The sequence below is a fragment of the Hibiscus syriacus genome, unplaced genomic scaffold (genome assembly GCF_006381635.1).
Source record: "Hibiscus syriacus cultivar Baekdansim isolate YM2019G1 unplaced genomic scaffold, ASM638163v2 tig00110206_pilon, whole genome shotgun sequence".
NCBI lineage: Eukaryota > Viridiplantae > Streptophyta > Magnoliopsida > Malvales > Malvaceae > Hibiscus > Hibiscus syriacus.
The window spans coordinates 1,776,610-1,795,257 of record NW_024062627.1 but is presented as its reverse complement, the minus strand read 5'-3'; the positions used below and the strand labels follow the sequence as shown (position 1 = coordinate 1,795,257).

General features: G+C 31.8%; 3 protein-coding genes across 4 annotated transcripts; 2 read left to right on the top strand and 1 right to left on the bottom strand.

Moving 5' to 3' along the window:
- Positions 1-50: 50 nt before the first annotated feature.
- On the top strand, positions 51-4,821 carry LOC120219491 (AP-5 complex subunit zeta-1-like). Of its 2 annotated transcripts, XM_039216311.1 has the most exons (15): positions 51-352; positions 1,070-1,161; positions 1,501-1,597; positions 1,814-1,857; positions 1,982-2,070; positions 2,353-2,444; positions 2,530-2,673; positions 2,990-3,137; positions 3,283-3,359; positions 3,607-3,678; positions 3,785-3,832; positions 3,921-4,048; positions 4,133-4,292; positions 4,373-4,583; positions 4,659-4,821. In XM_039216311.1, exons 1-15 carry the CDS (start codon positions 95-97, stop codon positions 4,709-4,711), a joined length of 1,713 nt encoding a protein of 570 aa, XP_039072242.1. In that variant the 5' UTR covers positions 51-94; the 3' UTR covers positions 4,712-4,821. The 2 variants fall into 2 exon arrangements, with proteins under 2 accessions (XP_039072242.1, XP_039072243.1); XM_039216312.1 differs by lacking the exon at positions 1,070-1,161 and having other exon boundaries at positions 79-352.
- Positions 4,822-6,488: 1,667 nt separating this feature from the next.
- On the top strand, positions 6,489-12,287 carry LOC120219492 (protein disulfide-isomerase 5-3-like). Its single transcript, XM_039216313.1, is given in 16 exon segments — positions 6,489-6,722; positions 7,091-7,181; positions 7,435-7,529; positions 8,507-8,564; positions 8,958-9,142; positions 9,270-9,327; positions 9,673-9,687; positions 9,689-9,714; positions 9,803-9,877; positions 10,165-10,221; positions 10,483-10,549; positions 10,656-10,790; positions 11,171-11,392; positions 11,677-11,838; positions 11,945-12,022; positions 12,108-12,287. Coding segments are annotated over 16 exon segments (1,443 nt in total). The 5' UTR covers positions 6,489-6,681; the 3' UTR covers positions 12,186-12,287.
- Positions 12,288-14,593: 2,306 nt separating this feature from the next.
- LOC120219211 (early nodulin-like protein 1) lies at positions 14,594-15,662 on the bottom strand. Its single transcript, XM_039216062.1, has 3 exons — positions 15,419-15,662; positions 14,681-15,190; positions 14,594-14,644 (listed from the first exon to the last, which is right to left on the bottom strand). Exons 1-2 carry the CDS (start codon positions 15,609-15,611, stop codon positions 14,730-14,732), a joined length of 654 nt encoding a protein of 217 aa, XP_039071993.1. The 5' UTR covers positions 15,612-15,662; the 3' UTR covers positions 14,594-14,644; positions 14,681-14,729.
- Positions 15,663-18,648: the final 2,986 nt, after the last annotated feature.

The following is an 18,648-nucleotide window of genomic DNA, read 5'->3' as shown; positions in this document are numbered from 1 at the left end:
GTCGTTGCCCGAGCCTCTTGTCATCGTCTTCAGAACCGTCGCGGGAAATTTCAATTTTCTTTCCAAGGAAAAACACAACAGAAAGAAAAAGGAAATGAGCGATGGAGAAGGAGATTGGAGTTTCTATCTTCGAACCGTATCGAACAGTGCTAGGGAGTCGAATGTCTCTAATGATCCAGCCTCTGATCCATCTTTACTTCACGCGCTGAAAAAGCTCTGCGATGTTTGCAGACAAGATGAGAAATCCTCCGAGGATTTGGTTGCTAGGGTCTATCCTCATCTCAACAAGCTCTTTCAACGATCCGTTGCTTCCCTCTATCAATCTAGCACTTCCAACGGACTTCTCTTACTGGTTCGATTGTTCTTTTTCGTTTTTTTCTGTTTGAATTATAGAGAATTTTGGAGTTGCTTGAATAATTGGTGTGAATTTTAGTTAAACGTCTTTTGAAAGTGACTTAGTGCATATTCTATATAGCTGATTTATTTAATGATATGTATTTCATTTGAATTCTCTTACTAGTTCGAGTTGACTTCTACCTTCTTCTTTTTTTCTGTTTTTATTTGAATTTATTTGGATTATAGAAATTTTAGATTTAATTGATTATTGGACTTTTGATTAAACGTCTTGTGGAAGTGTAATTTATGATTTAATGGACACTTTTATAATTTTTGAGATTTGATTTGTTGTCTCCATAATGTATATAGTGCATTAGCTGTTGTATGTGATAAAGATATTGATTGTTGTCTTGATTGTAAATGAGAAGCTTTTACAATGTAAAACTTTTCGAAGATAATTCTCTATGTGAAAGTAAAATCGTGAATTTTGTTTGAAAGAAAATATGCATTTTTAATGTTCAAGTCTCCAAAAACACTAGATGTAAATTTTTAATGTTTGCTTTGTGTAAAGGCTGGTTTGAGATACGACACTAAAGATGGTATGGCTGAAAAATCAAATATCACTTCATTGTTTAGATGTTCCCTAGTTAGAGTGTTTGTATTTCATAGCTTTGCAGCTTAGTTGAATAATTTATCATTTTATCCTTTTTGTTATTTGGGATTCGCTCATCAGGTAATTCTTCAATTTTTCCTCGATTTTGGAGAGATGGTTCTCCATGATGCTGATCCCAGTCTGCAGATATTTATCCGTTCATGTTTGACCCGGTAATTATATCATTTTTATGGTTACAGGGTTAAACTTTAGACTATGAGTTGTCTATTTGATTTGGTTTGTTGAATTGGAAGACCTTTTTTTTCTTAAAATATCAGAAAAGAAAGAAAAAAAATTAATGAACTTGAGTGGATAAAAATGAAGTATAATGATGTAAATGGCACTACTTTATGATCTAAAGGAAATCTTATGGATGGATTAGTAATTAATATGTTTGGTACGATGCTAATCTACGGGATGCTCATTTCATATATTAATATGCTTTTTTACGAACTTAAACTTTCTGTTTTTATTGAATTGAATACTTAGTGCTATTCTAATGTTGATTACAGTGAGTATGCAAATCCTGCTGTTGCAGCGGCAACTCTTGATTTTCTATATGTAAACAAGAAGAAACTTCTTATTTCATTCCCCAACTTACTACCTCAGGTATGATTAGCAGTTTCTGCTGATAAACATGATTCTTTCTAACAAGCATGAAAGATGATGAATATTTGAACAATTTGCATTTTTTTGGAGAATGTTATAAGTTTATAAAAAATTTCATTCCTTTGGCCGAATGTATATTTTTATTTTTTTAAATTTAGGAACATGGGACCCAGTATTTATCCATGTGTCTTGTTAATATTCTTAATGTGTTTGTAGTTTTTCCCTTTGCTTCTGAAGCTGATTGCATGGAATGGAGAGAAGTAAGTTTACCTACCTAAGTTTTATTTCCATTGTAAATGCCTTAGTCCTAGAGTGAGTGTGATATGGTGGTTGATTGCCGAACCTAAGATATGAGCCATTAACAGTCATGTATCTTCTTTCCAGATTAGAAAAGCCATTTCTCAAGGTTTTTCCAGGATTGGTGTCACCTGGGTCATTTCTCCCATTATTTCCATCTTTAGTGGACCTGCCAAGTGAGTGGATAGTCTGGATTCTTAGCTGACTTAAGTTGTTCTCTTTTCTGCGCATATTACATACACACTTTTACCTCTTTCTGCATTTCAATCTTTCTTTTATATTTACTCTAACCACTCTTTGACATAAACTAATTGATAGTGGTTGATCCGATCATTTTTCTTTTCTTTTTTCGTTTCATTTTCTATGTGCATTCTGCTGGTGTGGTGATTGATGAAGTGGATTTTTCTTATTTCTTCTTAAACTAATTGATCTGTCTGACATATGTTTATGTACACCAGTTTTGGTTGTGGCTCTGGAAAAGGTAGAACGAAGGTCAGGATTACAAAAGGGAAACAATGTAGCTTCAACCCAAAAGAGTAAAGCTCCTGAGGTTATTTGTGGAACTTTATAAATTGTATGTTCAAAGAAAAAAACTCATGTAGTTCAAATGCTAACACTCCTTTTATATGACTCAGATGCTACTTGCTCTCATGGATGAAGCTTATACTGGTACTAACATTGGGGATGGAGGGGGAGACTCATCCAAGGGAAGCAGTACTAGAGATGCGCCTGATCCTCTGTTTCGTGAACTTCTCAAAGATGAAAATGATGGCCTTTCTGTATGTTTTATATTTCTAAATCATCATTTTGTGTCCCAATGCTCTTGTATAATACTCCTTTTTATTTTAAAACTTTTTGTATATGCAAGTAAAAATTAACACTTTACCATTTCCATATTTTCTAAATTCACTCTAGAATTCTGTTTTCTTTAGTCTTGTAATAGTCCTCACTCTTTCAGTAATACAAAATTATAATTTCAAGCTATGAATTTTGTCTATGCCTAGCTTTAATCTAGTGTTTGTTTTGGATTACTAATTTCCCCATTTTTCTGAGCTGGAAATAAGTTGACACTTGAGTGCTGCTTGATTGTTTCAGGAACTCCACTGGGCTTCTCCTGGGGTGGCTGCAGTGCTACAGGCTGTAAAGAACAGTCCTCAATCTGATAGATTGAAGCAAATACTCAATATAGCACCTCGGCTTCTTGATGCGTATTTTACTATAGCTTTGCGTGATGCAAATAACTGTACGCGTTATGTCATTACTAATCTGGTTGATATCCTTTCTAGCATTTACATAACTTTATATATAGATGTAGCTTCTATTAAGAGTTATTGATGTTCGTTCCTTGTATCTTATTGTTACTTTGTGCTCTTGCCTCTCTTTTGCAGCATTAATCTGTGCATTAATTCCAATTCTAATGACTAGATATTCCATGATGTTTCCCAACAAGAACTACATGTACAAGGTGTGTATTTATTTTCAAAATATCAAAGGCTTTTCATTGCATTTTTTTCTTTGCCTCTAGATCCTCCCTGACAATCTGGACGAATTACATTAATTATTTTGGCCCATGCCAATATGCTTATGTTTGATAAGTGTATATCTTTGTATGATTTTGAACCTTTTAATTGTCGATGTACATGTTATGATACGGAAATTTAGATGGTCGGATCAGAATTGTTTGGATTCATGAGAGGTTTATATTTTTGCAGACTCGTCAAAGGCTTTTAGAGTTCATGCTTGCAGCATTTCAACATTCTCCGGGTTTTATTGCACTCTTGAAGGTGCTTGTCATACACAAGTTTCATGTTTTTTTAAGAATGTGAATTAAATGTTATGGGCAAATGTTGCTATTTTTATATAGTTACAGTCCAATTTAACCTTCTACAGAAGCCTATAATTGACAGGCTCGGGGATGTATATGAGAGCACAGAAAAGGTCCGATAATTACATCCCTAATTTTTCAGATAAACTGGTGCCATGCTTTACTTTTCAGATCTAATTGTATATGATTTCCACTGTTTAGACAGAACTAGCATTACAACTGTGTTGGGCTGTCGGCGAGCATGGTGGGGGCGGTGGAGCTCACAAAGATGTCGCCAGGGAACTTTTCGAAAGTCTAGAGTTGCTTTTGTATGAAAATCTTTCATCTAGGTAGTTATATTCTGTCTTCTAAAAAAACAAGTTCTTTCTAATGTTGGCCATTGCATGCTCACTTTAAAATCTTTGTTTTGGAAGTCGTCTAGGTCCGAAGCAGGAATCTGAGGTCAATTCTAACCATAGAAACTTAACAAAGTCATCGCAATCAAGGCTTCTATGTTTTGTAATCACAGCCATCGCAAAGCTTGCCACACACCACCGCGAACTACTGCTGAGAGCAAGTGTAGCATTGGTCAAGGTCGTACGAGTTCCGTCAATTTTTTACATTTTACTTTGGTCGAATTATGTTGCCTAACAATCATCTATTGTCATATTCAGGTTGCTCGATCTCGAATATCGGATTCAAGGGTGAAGAGACGAGCTCAAGATTATTTGGGATTAATGGATGAGCCTGGTATTTGTTTGTCCGTCTTGGGGCCTTCCCGACCTTCGAATGGACTCGTGCACCATCCAGGCACTGTCAACTGGATTGAAGGAGGCACCAAAATGGTGGCACATATTCCGTTTTACATTCTTGGTGAACAGGAAGGTAAAGGACCTTGCGACATTCCGTTTTATATTGAACTTTCAATAGGGCTCATTAATTTCATTGTTTCCGACACAGGTCCACCCTTCCATGATTTTTTGTTTTCAGATGTTCTTCCGGGAAGACGGTAGCGGCGACCTTATCATATAGAAAGGTCTCGGAGTTCCTAATTTTATCGAGTTTCCGGTTTATAGCCATTGCATTATTCTTCCTTCATGCTTTGTTTTCTTTTAACTCATGGGTCACACCATGAATGGAATTAGAGGGGGTGGGTTGGGACGGTCCCCATAAAAATGTTAAATTTCTATAATTTTAGTATTTTTTTTGTATTTTCTGTTAAAAATATATTTTCGTCCTCCTAAACTTTTATAAGTTTGTATCTCCTTTAAAGTTTCATAAATTCACCCTTTAATATAATATATTGTGTCCGTTCCTGTGCCACATAGAACAAACTGCAAAATAATTAGTTAAGTGTTTTTAGAAGTCTTTTACTTCAATTTTTTTATGAAGTTGTGTTTCCTGTTTTTTAAGGAGGGATTCCTCCATTTCAGTTTTTGTTAGTACTATTATAAATCAAGACATTAGCAATAACTAATGAAATAAATACTCACAATAAATAAAATAAGTTTATTGTACCTTGATAAAAGTTTTTAGAAACGATTTCATAGACGTCGCTTGCTAAGGTTAACATAACGTTTCTAGGTTCATACATCCGAATAAGAAACATGAAGCTCAATTGATATTATTAAACTAAATAAATTTAAAATAAGAAAAAAAAATCTCTAATTACATAGTGACACGGGTTACCATTTTATTAGAAGATTAAATTTGTTGTATTAAATTAAAATTAGGATCAAATTAATAAAATGTGTAATTATATCAATTTTTTAATAATTGCATTAACTCTTTCGTTAAATGTTAATGTCTTGATTGACACACTTAAATAATTAAGTGGTCATATTGATAAAATTTTAAAACTGATGATCTAAATGAAAATGCCGCCCTTTGATTGGAGGAAAAAGTTATTTAACTGAATAAGTTAAAAATAAGAAAAAAACTCTCCAATCAGATGGTGACATATGTCACTATTTGTTAAATGATTAAATTTATTAAATTAGGACTAAATTGTATAAATATTAAGGACTCAATATATAATTATACTAATTTTTAAAATAATGACTTGATTTGCAAACTTAAATAGATCAAAGTGGGAAAAAAAAGGTAATGATAAAGTGGTCAATTCATGATAGTTTATCTTAAAATTAAACAGCAAAACTAGAGAAAGGATGCGAATCCGGGGAATCGAACCCCGGTCAATACCATAGAAGGGTACTTTATACCACTAGTATATTTGACAATATTATTGTTATTCATAGTATATTTATGAAAATTGATGTTAATAGTGCGCATTAACTTTTAGTATATTTTTAAAAATATACTTTCTTAGTTTAGATTTTATCAATAAATATTATCTTTTAGTTTAATTATAATACCTATTAACTTATAAAAAGTTGAGAATAAGACTTCACTTTAATTTGTTACGATTTATTTTTTATATTTTATTAAAATTGAGATATTAATTTAATTATATAAAACTAGTAAAAATTCACTTTAATCACTGACTTGGTAATTAATAGATCAAGAATTTATGTAAAGAACTAGTAAAAATCAATAATTTAACAAATTATATGTAATAAATTAAAAAAAAATATCATTCCAAGTTAAAATATTATCGACAACTAAACTAACTTCTTTATTTTTTTTTCAAAAAGAAGAGGACTATATAATAATTAAATAGAGAAATTAACTTCTCGATTTTTTTAAAGTTTAGGGATGAAACGCATAATAAGACCTTAATATTTTATAAGTATGTGCATGGGACTATTAATTATTATAATTTTAAAAAAGGAAATGAAAATCCCAGGATAAAACGCAGTAGAGTCGAAATAGTTAAAACGTAAAACGACTTTGCTCGTCTCTCACCCTACACTCTTTGGAAAAAGGTTCTCCATTGCTAGATCTCTTGGGATTTAAATTCCTGTTCTTTTTTTTATTTTGAGTTTTGAAAAAAAAATCGGATTCCGAGTGATTGATATCAGTCATGATTTCTTCAAGCAAGATCAAATCCGTTGATTTCTACAGGTTCAGATCTGTTAGCTCTCTCTCTTTTATTCATCGTTTTTTATTTATAAATTTTCTGATGATTGATTCAGAAGATTTGAAGTTTGAAAGTTTAATGGATCTTAGCATTTAATGTAAATGAGCAAAACTAACAACTGTTTGCTATACATGGATTGAATTTTTGTTTATTTATTTACTGGAAATGAAAGAAAGCTTACGTTATAGCATTAGATTTTACTCGTGTGAATAAATTTTGCGAAAACCTCGTTTATTTGCTTAAGTTTTATTTTCATTTGGCGAATGGGCTTAATGTTTAATGTTTTTCAGGGTTTAAGTAAATTTTATGATGATAATTCTGTTTTATCAATTATTTTTTCGTCCATTTGCAGGAAAATCCCTAGAGATTTAACAGAGGCATCCTTATCCGGTGCAGGGTTATCCATAATAGCAGCATTGGCTATGATGTTTTTATTTGGAATGGTATGCAGCCTGTGTGTTTACTCAAATTTCAATCTGATTTGATTCTGTTTGGCATGTAGGTTGATTTTACATCCCAGACATTACCTTTGCAACATCCTTCTATCATATTAGTTGTTGTCATTTCCTTTTCTTTTCACTGATTACATTTTTCAGTTGTATTTGTGGTTCGTTAGTTCAACTTTTTCCTTGAAAGAAAGCATTTTCTCTTTTATTTCCCCTTCCCCTATTTTAATCCATTAAATTTATTTTGCAGGAATTGAATAATTATTTAGCAGTCAGCACCACTACATCTGTTATTGTTGACAATAGTTCTGATGGAGACTTTTTGCGCATTGATTTTAACATGAGGTGCATTAACTTTCTGTAGCAATGTTATCATTCAATGTTCTCATTTGGTTGCAAAGCTTTTATGTAGTTAAAGTCTTAAGCTTTATGTGGCAGTGTTTTAGCAAATAATCTTTATTTTGAATCTTGAACGGCTGTTGGACGTTGATGGTTTTACCATCATTTCTAAGAAGAAAAGTAATAGGTTGAGTTATTTTTTTTGTGTGAAAATTTCCAACTTCAGTATTGGCTTCACCTTGTAGCCTATAATAGATTTTGTCTCATCATGTATCAAAAGGTAAAAAGGAAAAGAAACAAGGCATAGGTTGTGATATCTGTCAGTTTGTATATCCTGTATGTGAATGTGCATTACATTGATAAGTCTTGTATGCATTCTAGTATTAGCTTTATGGTTGAAGGTCCAGGTGAACTTCATGTCAAAACCACAAGCAGAGGGATTTTTTACTATGTAGATTGAGCATGTGCTTATATAAGTTTTTACTTATCTTTATTGATACACTGATGGACACATTAGTGAAATGGGCATCAGTGGCTTGAATTTTATTAAATTCTCGGTGATGAAATGATGTACTTCAGTTTCTGCTAGATCTCACACTTATTCTCAATTGAGCTTAGCCTGAAAATTGACCCCCCATGGTACTAGGGTCCAAACTATGTTGCATTATACTTGCTTGACCAGCAAACAAACAATGAGACACTTTGCATTATGGTTCTTAGGGTGCTTTAGACCGCCCTTGAGATTTCTATACAAATTCTAATCTTTTTTCCCAAGAAATGTTGGGATTACATTGTTACTTGTAAATCAAGATATATTTGGACACATTTATATGCTTTTTCTTCTAAACTGTCACAGGTTGCTATAGTGTTGGTGATCTTCATATGCATATATCTTTTCATTTCTGGAATATCCTTGAACATAGTTCGAGCTTTATTTTAATGATAGATAATTAGGTTGGCTGACTATTCCAATTGATCTCCAGTTTTCCAGCGCTATCATGTGAATTTGCTTCTGTTGATGTGAGTGATGTCTTGGGAACTGTAAGTATCTATCATCAAATGTGTTTCATTTGCTTAATTTTATTGAATAGGAAAACTTATGTTTCTGTATTGCACTACATCTTTTAAGAGGATGGTCCTTGCTTTGCTCTGAATTATTTTACTAGCTGCAAGCTTGATAATGCACTCTAAATGACTGACAAAATGTCAGAATACTTTCAGACAAGCTATATCCCCGTCCCCTATCTTTTTTTAAACTTATAATATTTTTTATGCTAAAGAAACAGAAATACACCACAGATTCTTATGCTGGATATTGTGTTAATATTTGCCTGTCTCATACTCCATTCTTCAAGATGCCTTAATCTTTTTCTCAGTGGCGTATACCATTTACATTTTGGTCCATATGACTAAATTTGTTTGTTCTGTTTCCAGAACAGGTTGAACATAACAAAAACCATACGAAAGTTCTCAATAGATCCACATTTAAGACCCACTGGTGCAGAGTTTCATTCCGGACCTGTTCTACATTCTATTAAGCATGGAGATGAAGTTGATGAAGAAACTGTCGAGGGTGCTGTACCATTAAATGGTGTTAGCTTTGACAAACTTTCACATCTGTAAGTGGATTTATTCAAAGTTTCAAGCCATTTAACTTTTTGGACGTTATGTCCTGACTTGGATTTTTCTCTGCTAATTGCCAATTTTGGTGAAACCTCTATTTACTTCATTTGATTTTTTTTTCAGGTATCCAATTTTAGTTGTCAATTTTTATGCTCCTTGGTGCTACTGGAGTACTCGCCTGGTAATTTACTATTAGCACATGTGATATTTTATTTTGCCTTGCAGATTCTTTCTGAAAGCAGTATTGTCTAGAATTCTTAGCTGTGTAAAGTGGTCATTATACACACATGTTATACTGATATGGTCTCCAAATATATTATTATTAGTAATCAATTTTTCTTTTGGACTATTGAACATTTTAGTAACTCTCTAATATACTCTTTGATGTGATATATTCTGTAGTAGGACCTTAGTTTGTGAGGCTCTGTCTTCCTTGAAGCAAATGCATGTTTGTCTACTTGCTCTGAAAAACAGCACCTAGAGATGATTAAACCTTTGCCTCACCATGTTACTTTTTGCGTTTCAGAGACCATCATGGGAGAAAAACTGCCAACATAATAAGGGAGAGGTCTGAGCATACATTAATTCTCTTCCAAGGATTAAATTTATAAATAGTTTCTTGATTTGGCATGCATTTGCACCCTTGCCTTTTACAGATATGATCCAGAATCAGATGGGCGTATTCTTTTGGCCAAGGTTGATTGTACTGTAGAAGTTGACTTGTGTAAGAGGTATTTATTTGTTTGATGTTTCTTCAAATGTTAATTAATGCTAACTTGTTTGAGAATATATGTCATTATTTGACCTCTAACTACATTGTTGTGTTTTGATCTTTTTGATGTTGCAGATTCATATCAATATTTATCTCCATATGTTTAAATGTGTTTTCTTGCTTCTATTATAGAATTGTTTCCCACTTGTTGCATCTTTTTCAGAACTTTGCCGCAAATTTAATCTTCTCTCTTTTACTCTTTCTTCCTTTTCTGGTTTACTATGCTCACTTGTGTTCTTCATATAGGCATCATATTCAAGGGTATCCATCCATTCGCATTTTTCGTAAAGGCAGTGATCTGAGGTAAAAGGAATTATTACCATATATCTGTTCTTTAAATCTTCCACACTCTGCTTTTTCTTTATTTTGCTTGTTACTTAGCAATATTATATTCCGATATGTGAAGCTTATTTATGTACTATGTTTTCAGGCATATGTTTAACCCTCCACTTTTGTTTGACCACCAGCTAGAGGATTATTACACATTCTTCTAGGCTAATTAGTGCTGCTGAACCTTATATATACGTGCAATGTTGATTCACCTTGTTCGTCCATGTGTTTCAGGGAGGACCATGGACACCATGAACATGAATCTTATTATGGAGATCGTGATGCAGAAACTCTGGTTAAGGTACACAACTAAGCTAGTTTTGAATTGACTATTTAACTTTACAGATCAAGTATAGAAATCCTATAAGATTAAGGTGCATACATGATCTAATGCAATTATCTTCTAGGCAATGGAAGATTTGGTTGCTTCTGTTCCACAGGAGAGCCAGATGCTGGCTTTAGAGGATAAATCCAATGTATTGAAACTACCGGCACCATTGACTGGAGGATGCAGAATTGAAGGATACGTGCGTGTTAAGAAGGTAATAATTATGATTCTAAGATTCTGTTCTTTAGATTTATTTACTTGTAATTATTTTGTTCAATCATTTATGTTTATCGGTGAGAAAAATGAGCTGTAGAAATGTAGTTATATCCAATGTTATTCAGACATCGGTGCGAGTGTTGGATATCGTATGTGTCTGACATAGGTATCGTTAGATTTTTCTAAGTTTCTCCATGTATTTGGAGAATCTTTGGAGATTATATCACCATATCCACGTGTGTGTCAGATATGGGTAATTTGACAAAATAATGAATTGGAACAACATAGGTTATATGATCTCTTTGATCTGAAAGTTTGCCAATTCAGAACTGTTATTCTTCATATACCTTAACGTATCAAGTGACTTGCACTTTGTAGGTTCCCGGCAACCTTATAATCTCTGCTCGTTCAGGCGCCCATTCTTTTGATGCTTCTAAAATGAACATGTCTCATGTCATAAGCCATCTTTCGTTTGGTAAAACGATTTCACCTTGGTTACTGAGTAATGCGAAGCGATTAATACCTCATCTTGGTAGAAGCCATGACAGGTTGAATGGTCGGTCATTCATTAATCACAGGGATTTAGATGCGAATGTTACGGTGAGTTCTTTTATACGATCCTTTTTGTTCAATTGCTTGTTTTACCTCTTAAGTGAATTTGGTTGTCCATGGACGTCTTATACGCATCTTTTCAAAGAAATTAGTGTTTTACCTCTGTGGCTGAGTAAGATATGCATTGACCTTTAGTCGAGAATAAAGAAAATCTATTCTAAGAAATCCTCATTCTAAAACTTATAAATGATCTTAACTAATTCCTGATAATTGGTGATGGGAGTGGAGTGTATGTAGTCTATACTAATTACCTTAATGCATTGCATTTTCAGATAGAGCATTACCTTCAAATTGTCAAAACAGAGGTGGTTACAATGAAATCTTCTCGGGAACATACGTTAATCGAGGAATACGAGTACACCGCGCACAGCAGTCTAGCACAGAGCATATACATACCCGTTGTGAAGTTTCATTTCGAGTTATCTCCGATGCAGGTTATTGGTCCAAACTGCTTAATTTTCACAAGTTTTTACTTCCATTCTCCTTGTTTTTTTCATTAGTCCAATGGATATTCGTTTTTCATTTTGATTTCGTACACAGGTTTTGATAACGGAAAACCCGAAATCGTTTTCGCACTTCCTCACTAACGTCTGCGCTATAATAGGAGGTGTTTTCACGGTTAGTATCTTACTGCCCCGTCCCGAACCGCCTTATCTTTTTTCCTTACGAAATCAGCCTTTAAATCATGATGTTTCAACTGCAGGTAGCTGGGATTTTGGATTCAATATTACACAACACAATTAGGGTGATGAAAAAGGTAGAATTAGGCAAAAACCATTGATAGAGAAAAGAGGGGGAAATGTATTGTGTAAAGGAGTCTAATTAGTGAGGATTATTATATTAAGGAAATGACATAAAAACACGATAGACGAATATTTTATTTCTAATTCTAGTTGGTATAATAGGAAATAAGTTCGGTTCACTGCTTCAATGCAAAAACTTTGATACTCTTTCCCCTCAGAAAATTGGGGAATTTTTTTCCACATTGATACCCAAGAAAATGGTGAGATATTCTGCCTCTAAGAGGATAGGTTTTTTCTTCTTATTATTATTATATATGGTTAGGTACCTTTTTATTTTAAAAAATATTAATGTTATATTTTTATCATTTATATTCTCTCATTCAACAATTATAAAATGATATAAAATTAAAGTGTTAGAAGATATAAAACGATCGTGTTTCATATAATATAGTGTCAACTTTCAAATTGAATATAAAAAATGAATTATGAAAAATGTTTTTTATATTTTTAAAATCAATTTTTTTTATATAAATATATAATCTAGTTTTCAATGCATTAAATAACTTTCATGATTATTAATTATAAATTTCATCAATTAATTTTAATTATTAAAAATTAGAATATTTTATTTTGATTACTCACTTTTGACATTATTCTCATTTTAATCATTCTAGTGTTAATCAATAAAATGCTGTAATAATGTGACAAGTCTCATCAAAATAATTGGATCCCTACAAAAAGTTAAAATTACATTAAAATGATGTTATTTTAGATGGAACATTCATGTTTTGACAGGTCGAAATTTGATGTCATACGATTTTTGTACAACAGAATTACTCCAGACGACTGCGACGGAAAATAACTAATAGAAATGATGAAATTGTTAGAAATATGATAAATAGAAAATAAATAAAAAAGTAAGATGGACAACAAATGATTTTCACGTTAACGAAAAACAATCTACATCAGTAAAAAAAACACATGTCATATCATCAAATTGTTTATGATTTAACAATAAAGTGATAAAAACATGAATACTATTATAGTTGACTAAGTAAATTGAAAATCTTTAAAATTTAATGATCAAAATATAGTGAAATTAAAATTAAATGATGAAATATATAATTAACTCTATTCAAAATTCTTAAATTTATCACAACACTTGTTAATGGTTATAATATCACTCGTGTTTGTGAAAAAATATTCTCAATATATCAAATAATTATTCTTCTTTTGAGAAGTATTAAAATTATTCTATATAAATATATAATTTTACTATTTTATTTAAAAATAAAAAATAAAAATATTTTTATAATAATATTAATTATATTTTAAAATAATAATATTTTAATATTTACTCAATTTAATTGATATATGAACCGGTGCCATCAAAACAATTATGAATTTTATAATAAGAAATATATTTTATTTGTTTTTGAATCCACTTGTATAGGGTTCGCAGTAATCTATATGTAAAAGAGGCTTTTTGAATTCTACCAGAAACTGGTTTTCGAATTTTACCGTTTTGTATTTTAACTTTTTACTTACGTAGAAATGAGTTATTAACTTCTAATTTATACATGAATCAGTTTTCAACCTAAATAAAATTTTCATTTAAAATAAACCGTAAATAGATTGAAAAAAAAAATAGTGGATAAATTTATGCATTTAGTACCTAAGCTACCAGTTTTGATCAATTTTAATACTTAAACTTTTATTTTTTTTAAAATCATATCTAAAGTTTAGTTTTTATTTTATTTTAGTAACTTGCCGTCAAAAACTTAACGACCCTACATGTTAATGGTTATATTACATCACTTATCACTAAACTATCTTCTCACTCCTATTTTGGTATTGAAGTTTAAAAAATTTCAATTTAACTACTCTACTTTCAAATTGCTTATATTTTAATCACTCTAATTTATTTTATTAATAATTTTTGTGACATGAAATTATTATTATTATTTTATTAATATATAATTAAAAATTTAAAAAATAAATTTGAAAGTTAGAGTGATTAAATTAGGAGTAATTTGAAAGTTAAGTAATTAAATTAAAAAAATAAAACTTTAGTTACCAAAATAGAAGTGAGAAGATAATTAAGTGATGAATGATGCAATTTACTCATAAAAAAGGTGTCACTGCAAATCACCATTAAGTTTTTAACAACGAGGTACTAAAACGAAACAAAAACTGAACGTTAAGAATGATTTTGAAAACAATTGAAAGTCTAGGTACTAAAACAGAATAAAACTGATAGTTTAGGTACTAAACACGTAATTTACTCAAAATAATTTATATACAAATAGAAGTATAGAAATTATTTTAAAAAAACTTGAAATTAATTTATTTAAGTGTTTACAAACAACCACACCAAATATTATACAACTATAACCTTATTCTTTTAGTTTTTTAACAACAAATTAAGAAAAAACAATTTAACCAAATAAACATCCACAAAGGAAAATCAAACAAATAAATATAAAATCTAAACAATCAATAATAATAATAATAATAATAATAATAATTATAATAATAATAATAAAGGAAGAACCCCAAATTCATGAATGGAAAACTCCCTCTTAGAAACCTAAAACAAGAGTTGAAGCCACAAGCATTGCTCCCATAGTAGAACCAGTGACACTCATCAACGCCAAAGAAGTTGCGGCATTTTTCGATGGATTAGTCTCTTCACTAGGTGCCGGGGTCGGGTTATTCTCGACTGTTCCATCCGGCGGAGACTCACCGGAAGGTGCCGGAGATGGTGGCTCGGTAGAACCGACTGGCGGAGGAGAAGGAGCAAGGGTTTCATTTCCGGTCGAAGAACGGTTGCTTCGATCAGCCAAGACAACCACCACCAACTTCTCGTTTTTTCCACAGTTGTCTTTGTTGCCACTGATGAAATAGTAAGGACCTGAATGATCCAATGAGAAAACAGTGTGGCCATCGGTGTATTTGGCGATTGGTGATTCTAAATTGCAGTTCTTGTAGGCCTCCTCGGTCACATGCAGCACTGAATCATCATTTGGTGCATAGCTAAACACTATGGCATGCCATCATACACATACATAACATCAAAAAACAAAGATAATAAAAAATATATAACACTAACTGCCAATATAACATTTGAAAAGTTAAAATTGTTTACCGATACAGTCAAATATGTTTCATACACGAGTATTTTTGGAAAACACGACTAATCCGAGTAATATATTCATACTTTTGGAAAACATGACTAATCCGAGTAATATATTCAATAACAGCAACTTACCAAGTGAGTCTCCAGTCTGAAATCTGTTCTTTTCAGCCCATTGATTGTAATTTTCAGCATTGGAGCCATTGTGAAGACCCCAATTGACTTGGAATTGTCTTGCATGAGCCTTTTGAATCATCATCTGCATGAAACAAAAGAACCCCAATGCTAAAAAAACTTTGCTTTGACATCTGAAAATGGACTTAGCCATTGAAAAACCAAGGAAGAACAAACAAAGACTTAGAGTTTTTGAAAAGCTGAACTGAAACTTTGGTTGCAACAATTTTCTGCCAGAACCAGGGTTTTTGTAGGCAACTTGCATGGATATTTTTAGGGCTAATTGCACTAAATGTCCTTGAACTATGACATAATTTAATTCGATCCTCAAAATTCAAAATATTTTAATTGAATTCTCAAAATACCTATATCATCATATCAAGTTGGTCTTTCCACTGGTCTAACCTTCAGATTTGGCGTTAAATATTGACTCGGATATTAATTAATGGAATATATTTAAAACACATGCTCGTATTTTTTTTTTGACATTACATGTTTTCTTAATATGTCACGTTCAAGTTGTTCATGCAAAGGGTAAAAATATGTTTTTGTGTTCTAAATCTGTTCCACTATAAATCCATGCTGACAGAAGAACCTGATTAATATGATATTGATACTTTGAAAATTCGATTAAAATATGTTAAAGTTTGAGGCCACTTTAAAATATACATTATAGTCTGAGGACACCTAGTAAAATTACCCCAGAACTTTAAAACAGTGGCATGCAAGTTTTTGTTTCTTTTCCATATATTCTCTCTTCTTTTTGCTTTGGATTTCTTGGTTTATGGTGCAAAGTATAAATCTTCAACTCCTTATAGTTTATTTGAGTCTCTTTTTTTCATATTGAATTTATGCTTTGCTTGATCATAAACAAGAATATCCATGACTTTCCTTTGGGTTAAACCACTGAAATTATGTACACAATAATGCACAATATGCTATATTCACACATAGAAAATGTGATTGTGGATTATTTACGGTTTAAATCCCTTTAATTTATGATATAATTTGCTTTGAAAAATGTATTTAAGCATTGGGTTTGTATCGAGTTCCCTCTTCCTCAAGTTATTCTCTCCTTTTAATTTATAAAACTAAAAGGAAAAGGGAAAAAAAGAATGCTAGAGATAGAGACAGGTTTGTTACAACTTAAATGTGTTTAAAATATGTAATTAAATAACATGACTATATTAATATGATTAGAGACCAACCTATTAAGAGTTATACCTACTTCTACATATGAATGATCCCGTGACTATTAGATATTCGAGAAATTAAATGTAGCTTCCCTAGGATAAAAGATGGGCTCTTTCTCCCTTCCTGAGCTCTCGGGGATTACACTATTTCTTCCTTATCTGGATCAATACTAAAATCTTCTAGAAACGATCATGTCAACTAGTGACCTTCCACCAAAGCTAGAGGAGGTGAACTATAAAAATCTTCCCTATTTCTCATCATCTAAACCACTATGAAATGTCATATCATGTGTTGCCCATCTATAAGAATCTTATATATTTCTAAATGCATCTATCCTATTCATCAAAAGTTTTTGTAATACTTAATCTGAATTAATCAATTAATATCAATGTTAAACCAAAAGAAGGTTCTGAAAGCCATAAAACTTGGAGGAATGACAAAATTAAAGGCAAAATAAAGGATGCTAAGGCATACCAATTCCAAGCACCACTAAGGTGAAACATCCTTAACACAAATAATCCTCAATTAAAAGAGGATTAGTACACCAATCACACAAAGGGCCAGGCTGGGGATCCAAACATCATGCCAGAAATGAATGATATTACCATCACCAATAGACCAATACAAATGACTTATAAAATAGGCTCAAATATTAGAAAGGGCCAACCAGAAAGTGGAATAAGTTAACTATAGTAACACCTTGGAGCTTGGGTTAGGGGCCATATGATTTTTTTTATGTTGAACACTGACATGTAATTCGTATAACCATACAATTTGACTTAATTTTAGACTGTAAATTGTAAATATGTTGATACTTATTTTATGATATTATTTTATAATATATATACACTACAACAAAATTGTTCTACAGCGGCGTTTTGAGAGTAAACGCTACTAACTTTAAACATATAACAGTGTTTACATTTCAAACGCTGCCACAAAATAGTAAATTAAGCGGCGTTTTTATACAAACGCCGCAATAGTGTTCATCTATAGTAGTTTTTTTCAACAAACGCCGCAAAGAGTAGTACTTTAGCGACGTTTTTATACAAACGGCGTAATAGGATTAATTTATAGTGGCGTCTTTCAAAAACACCGTAACAGAGTAGTACTTTAGCGGCTTTTTTACAAACCCAGTTTCGCCAGCCACGCTAATTTCATGTCGAGATTTACCAATTGATTATTTAAATAATTGGAAGCGCATGAATGGGGTACATTTAGCAAGCTGGTGACTTTTCTTTGATGACATGCGTGCATGGTTGGGGGATTTATCATCGCATTGGTGGATGCGTGCGCGGGGTTAGGGGATTTACCATTGAAGGGAGAGGGAGATTTGTGTGATCATTTGAGATTTAATCCCAACGCCGCATGAACTAATCGGGATCTTCTTCGTTTGGTGCAATGCTCATTTAGTTGATGATACTAACGATGACTACGGTAGCACGAGGAATTCAAGCTTAAGATTTTCTAACATTAGGGTATTATGATAAATTTTGAAAATTTAGGTTTTCTAATAAAACATAATTTTCTAAAATAAAAATTTAAATATATATATATATACAACACATGTTATATAATAATTTTTTAAACGGTCATTACTTCGTAAACACTTAAAAAGATAAAATTAGAAACATTAAGCATCTACTTTAAGCAAACATCTAAAGTTAACAAATGACAAAACTTGGGCACTTATTTTTCTCATTAAGCCATAAAAATAATATTTATTTTCGAAAATCTAAACATTAATATAAACAAATATAAATAAACTCAACTATTTGTAGAAAATTTTAGATTCATATCAAGTTAATTCAAACTTGAACAAGGATACATAATATTTATACCATAGATGAGTTCCTGAAATATGCTTAAATACTTGGTTTGGTTTGTCTTTAGTGAAATATGCTTCACCTTTGTCCTCCCCTTTTGTAAATGGAATATTCATCCATTATTGCAGGCTCCTATTTTTTCATAGCTAAATGCAAAAATACTCTAAGACG

What these genes read in the sequence shown, in the direction of transcription:
- LOC120219211 (XM_039216062.1), bottom strand. Translation starts at nt 15,611, where the DNA reads ATGGCTAAGTCCATTTTCAGATGTCAAAGCAAAGTTTTTTTAGCATTG. An exon ending in TCAGACTGGAGACTCACTTG is followed by an intron (nt 15,191 to 15,418) that starts GTAAGTTGCTGT and finishes GGCATGCCATAG; the next exon opens with TGTTTAGCTATGCACCAAAT.
- LOC120219491 (XM_039216311.1), top strand. Translation starts at nt 95, where the DNA reads ATGAGCGATGGAGAAGGAGATTGGAGTTTCTATCTTCGAACCGTATCG. An exon ending in CCAACGGACTTCTCTTACTG is followed by an intron (nt 353 to 1,069) that starts GTTCGATTGTTC and finishes TTCGCTCATCAG; the next exon opens with GTAATTCTTCAATTTTTCCT. An exon ending in TATATGAGAGCACAGAAAAG is followed by an intron (nt 3,833 to 3,920) that starts GTCCGATAATTA and finishes TCCACTGTTTAG; the next exon opens with ACAGAACTAGCATTACAACT.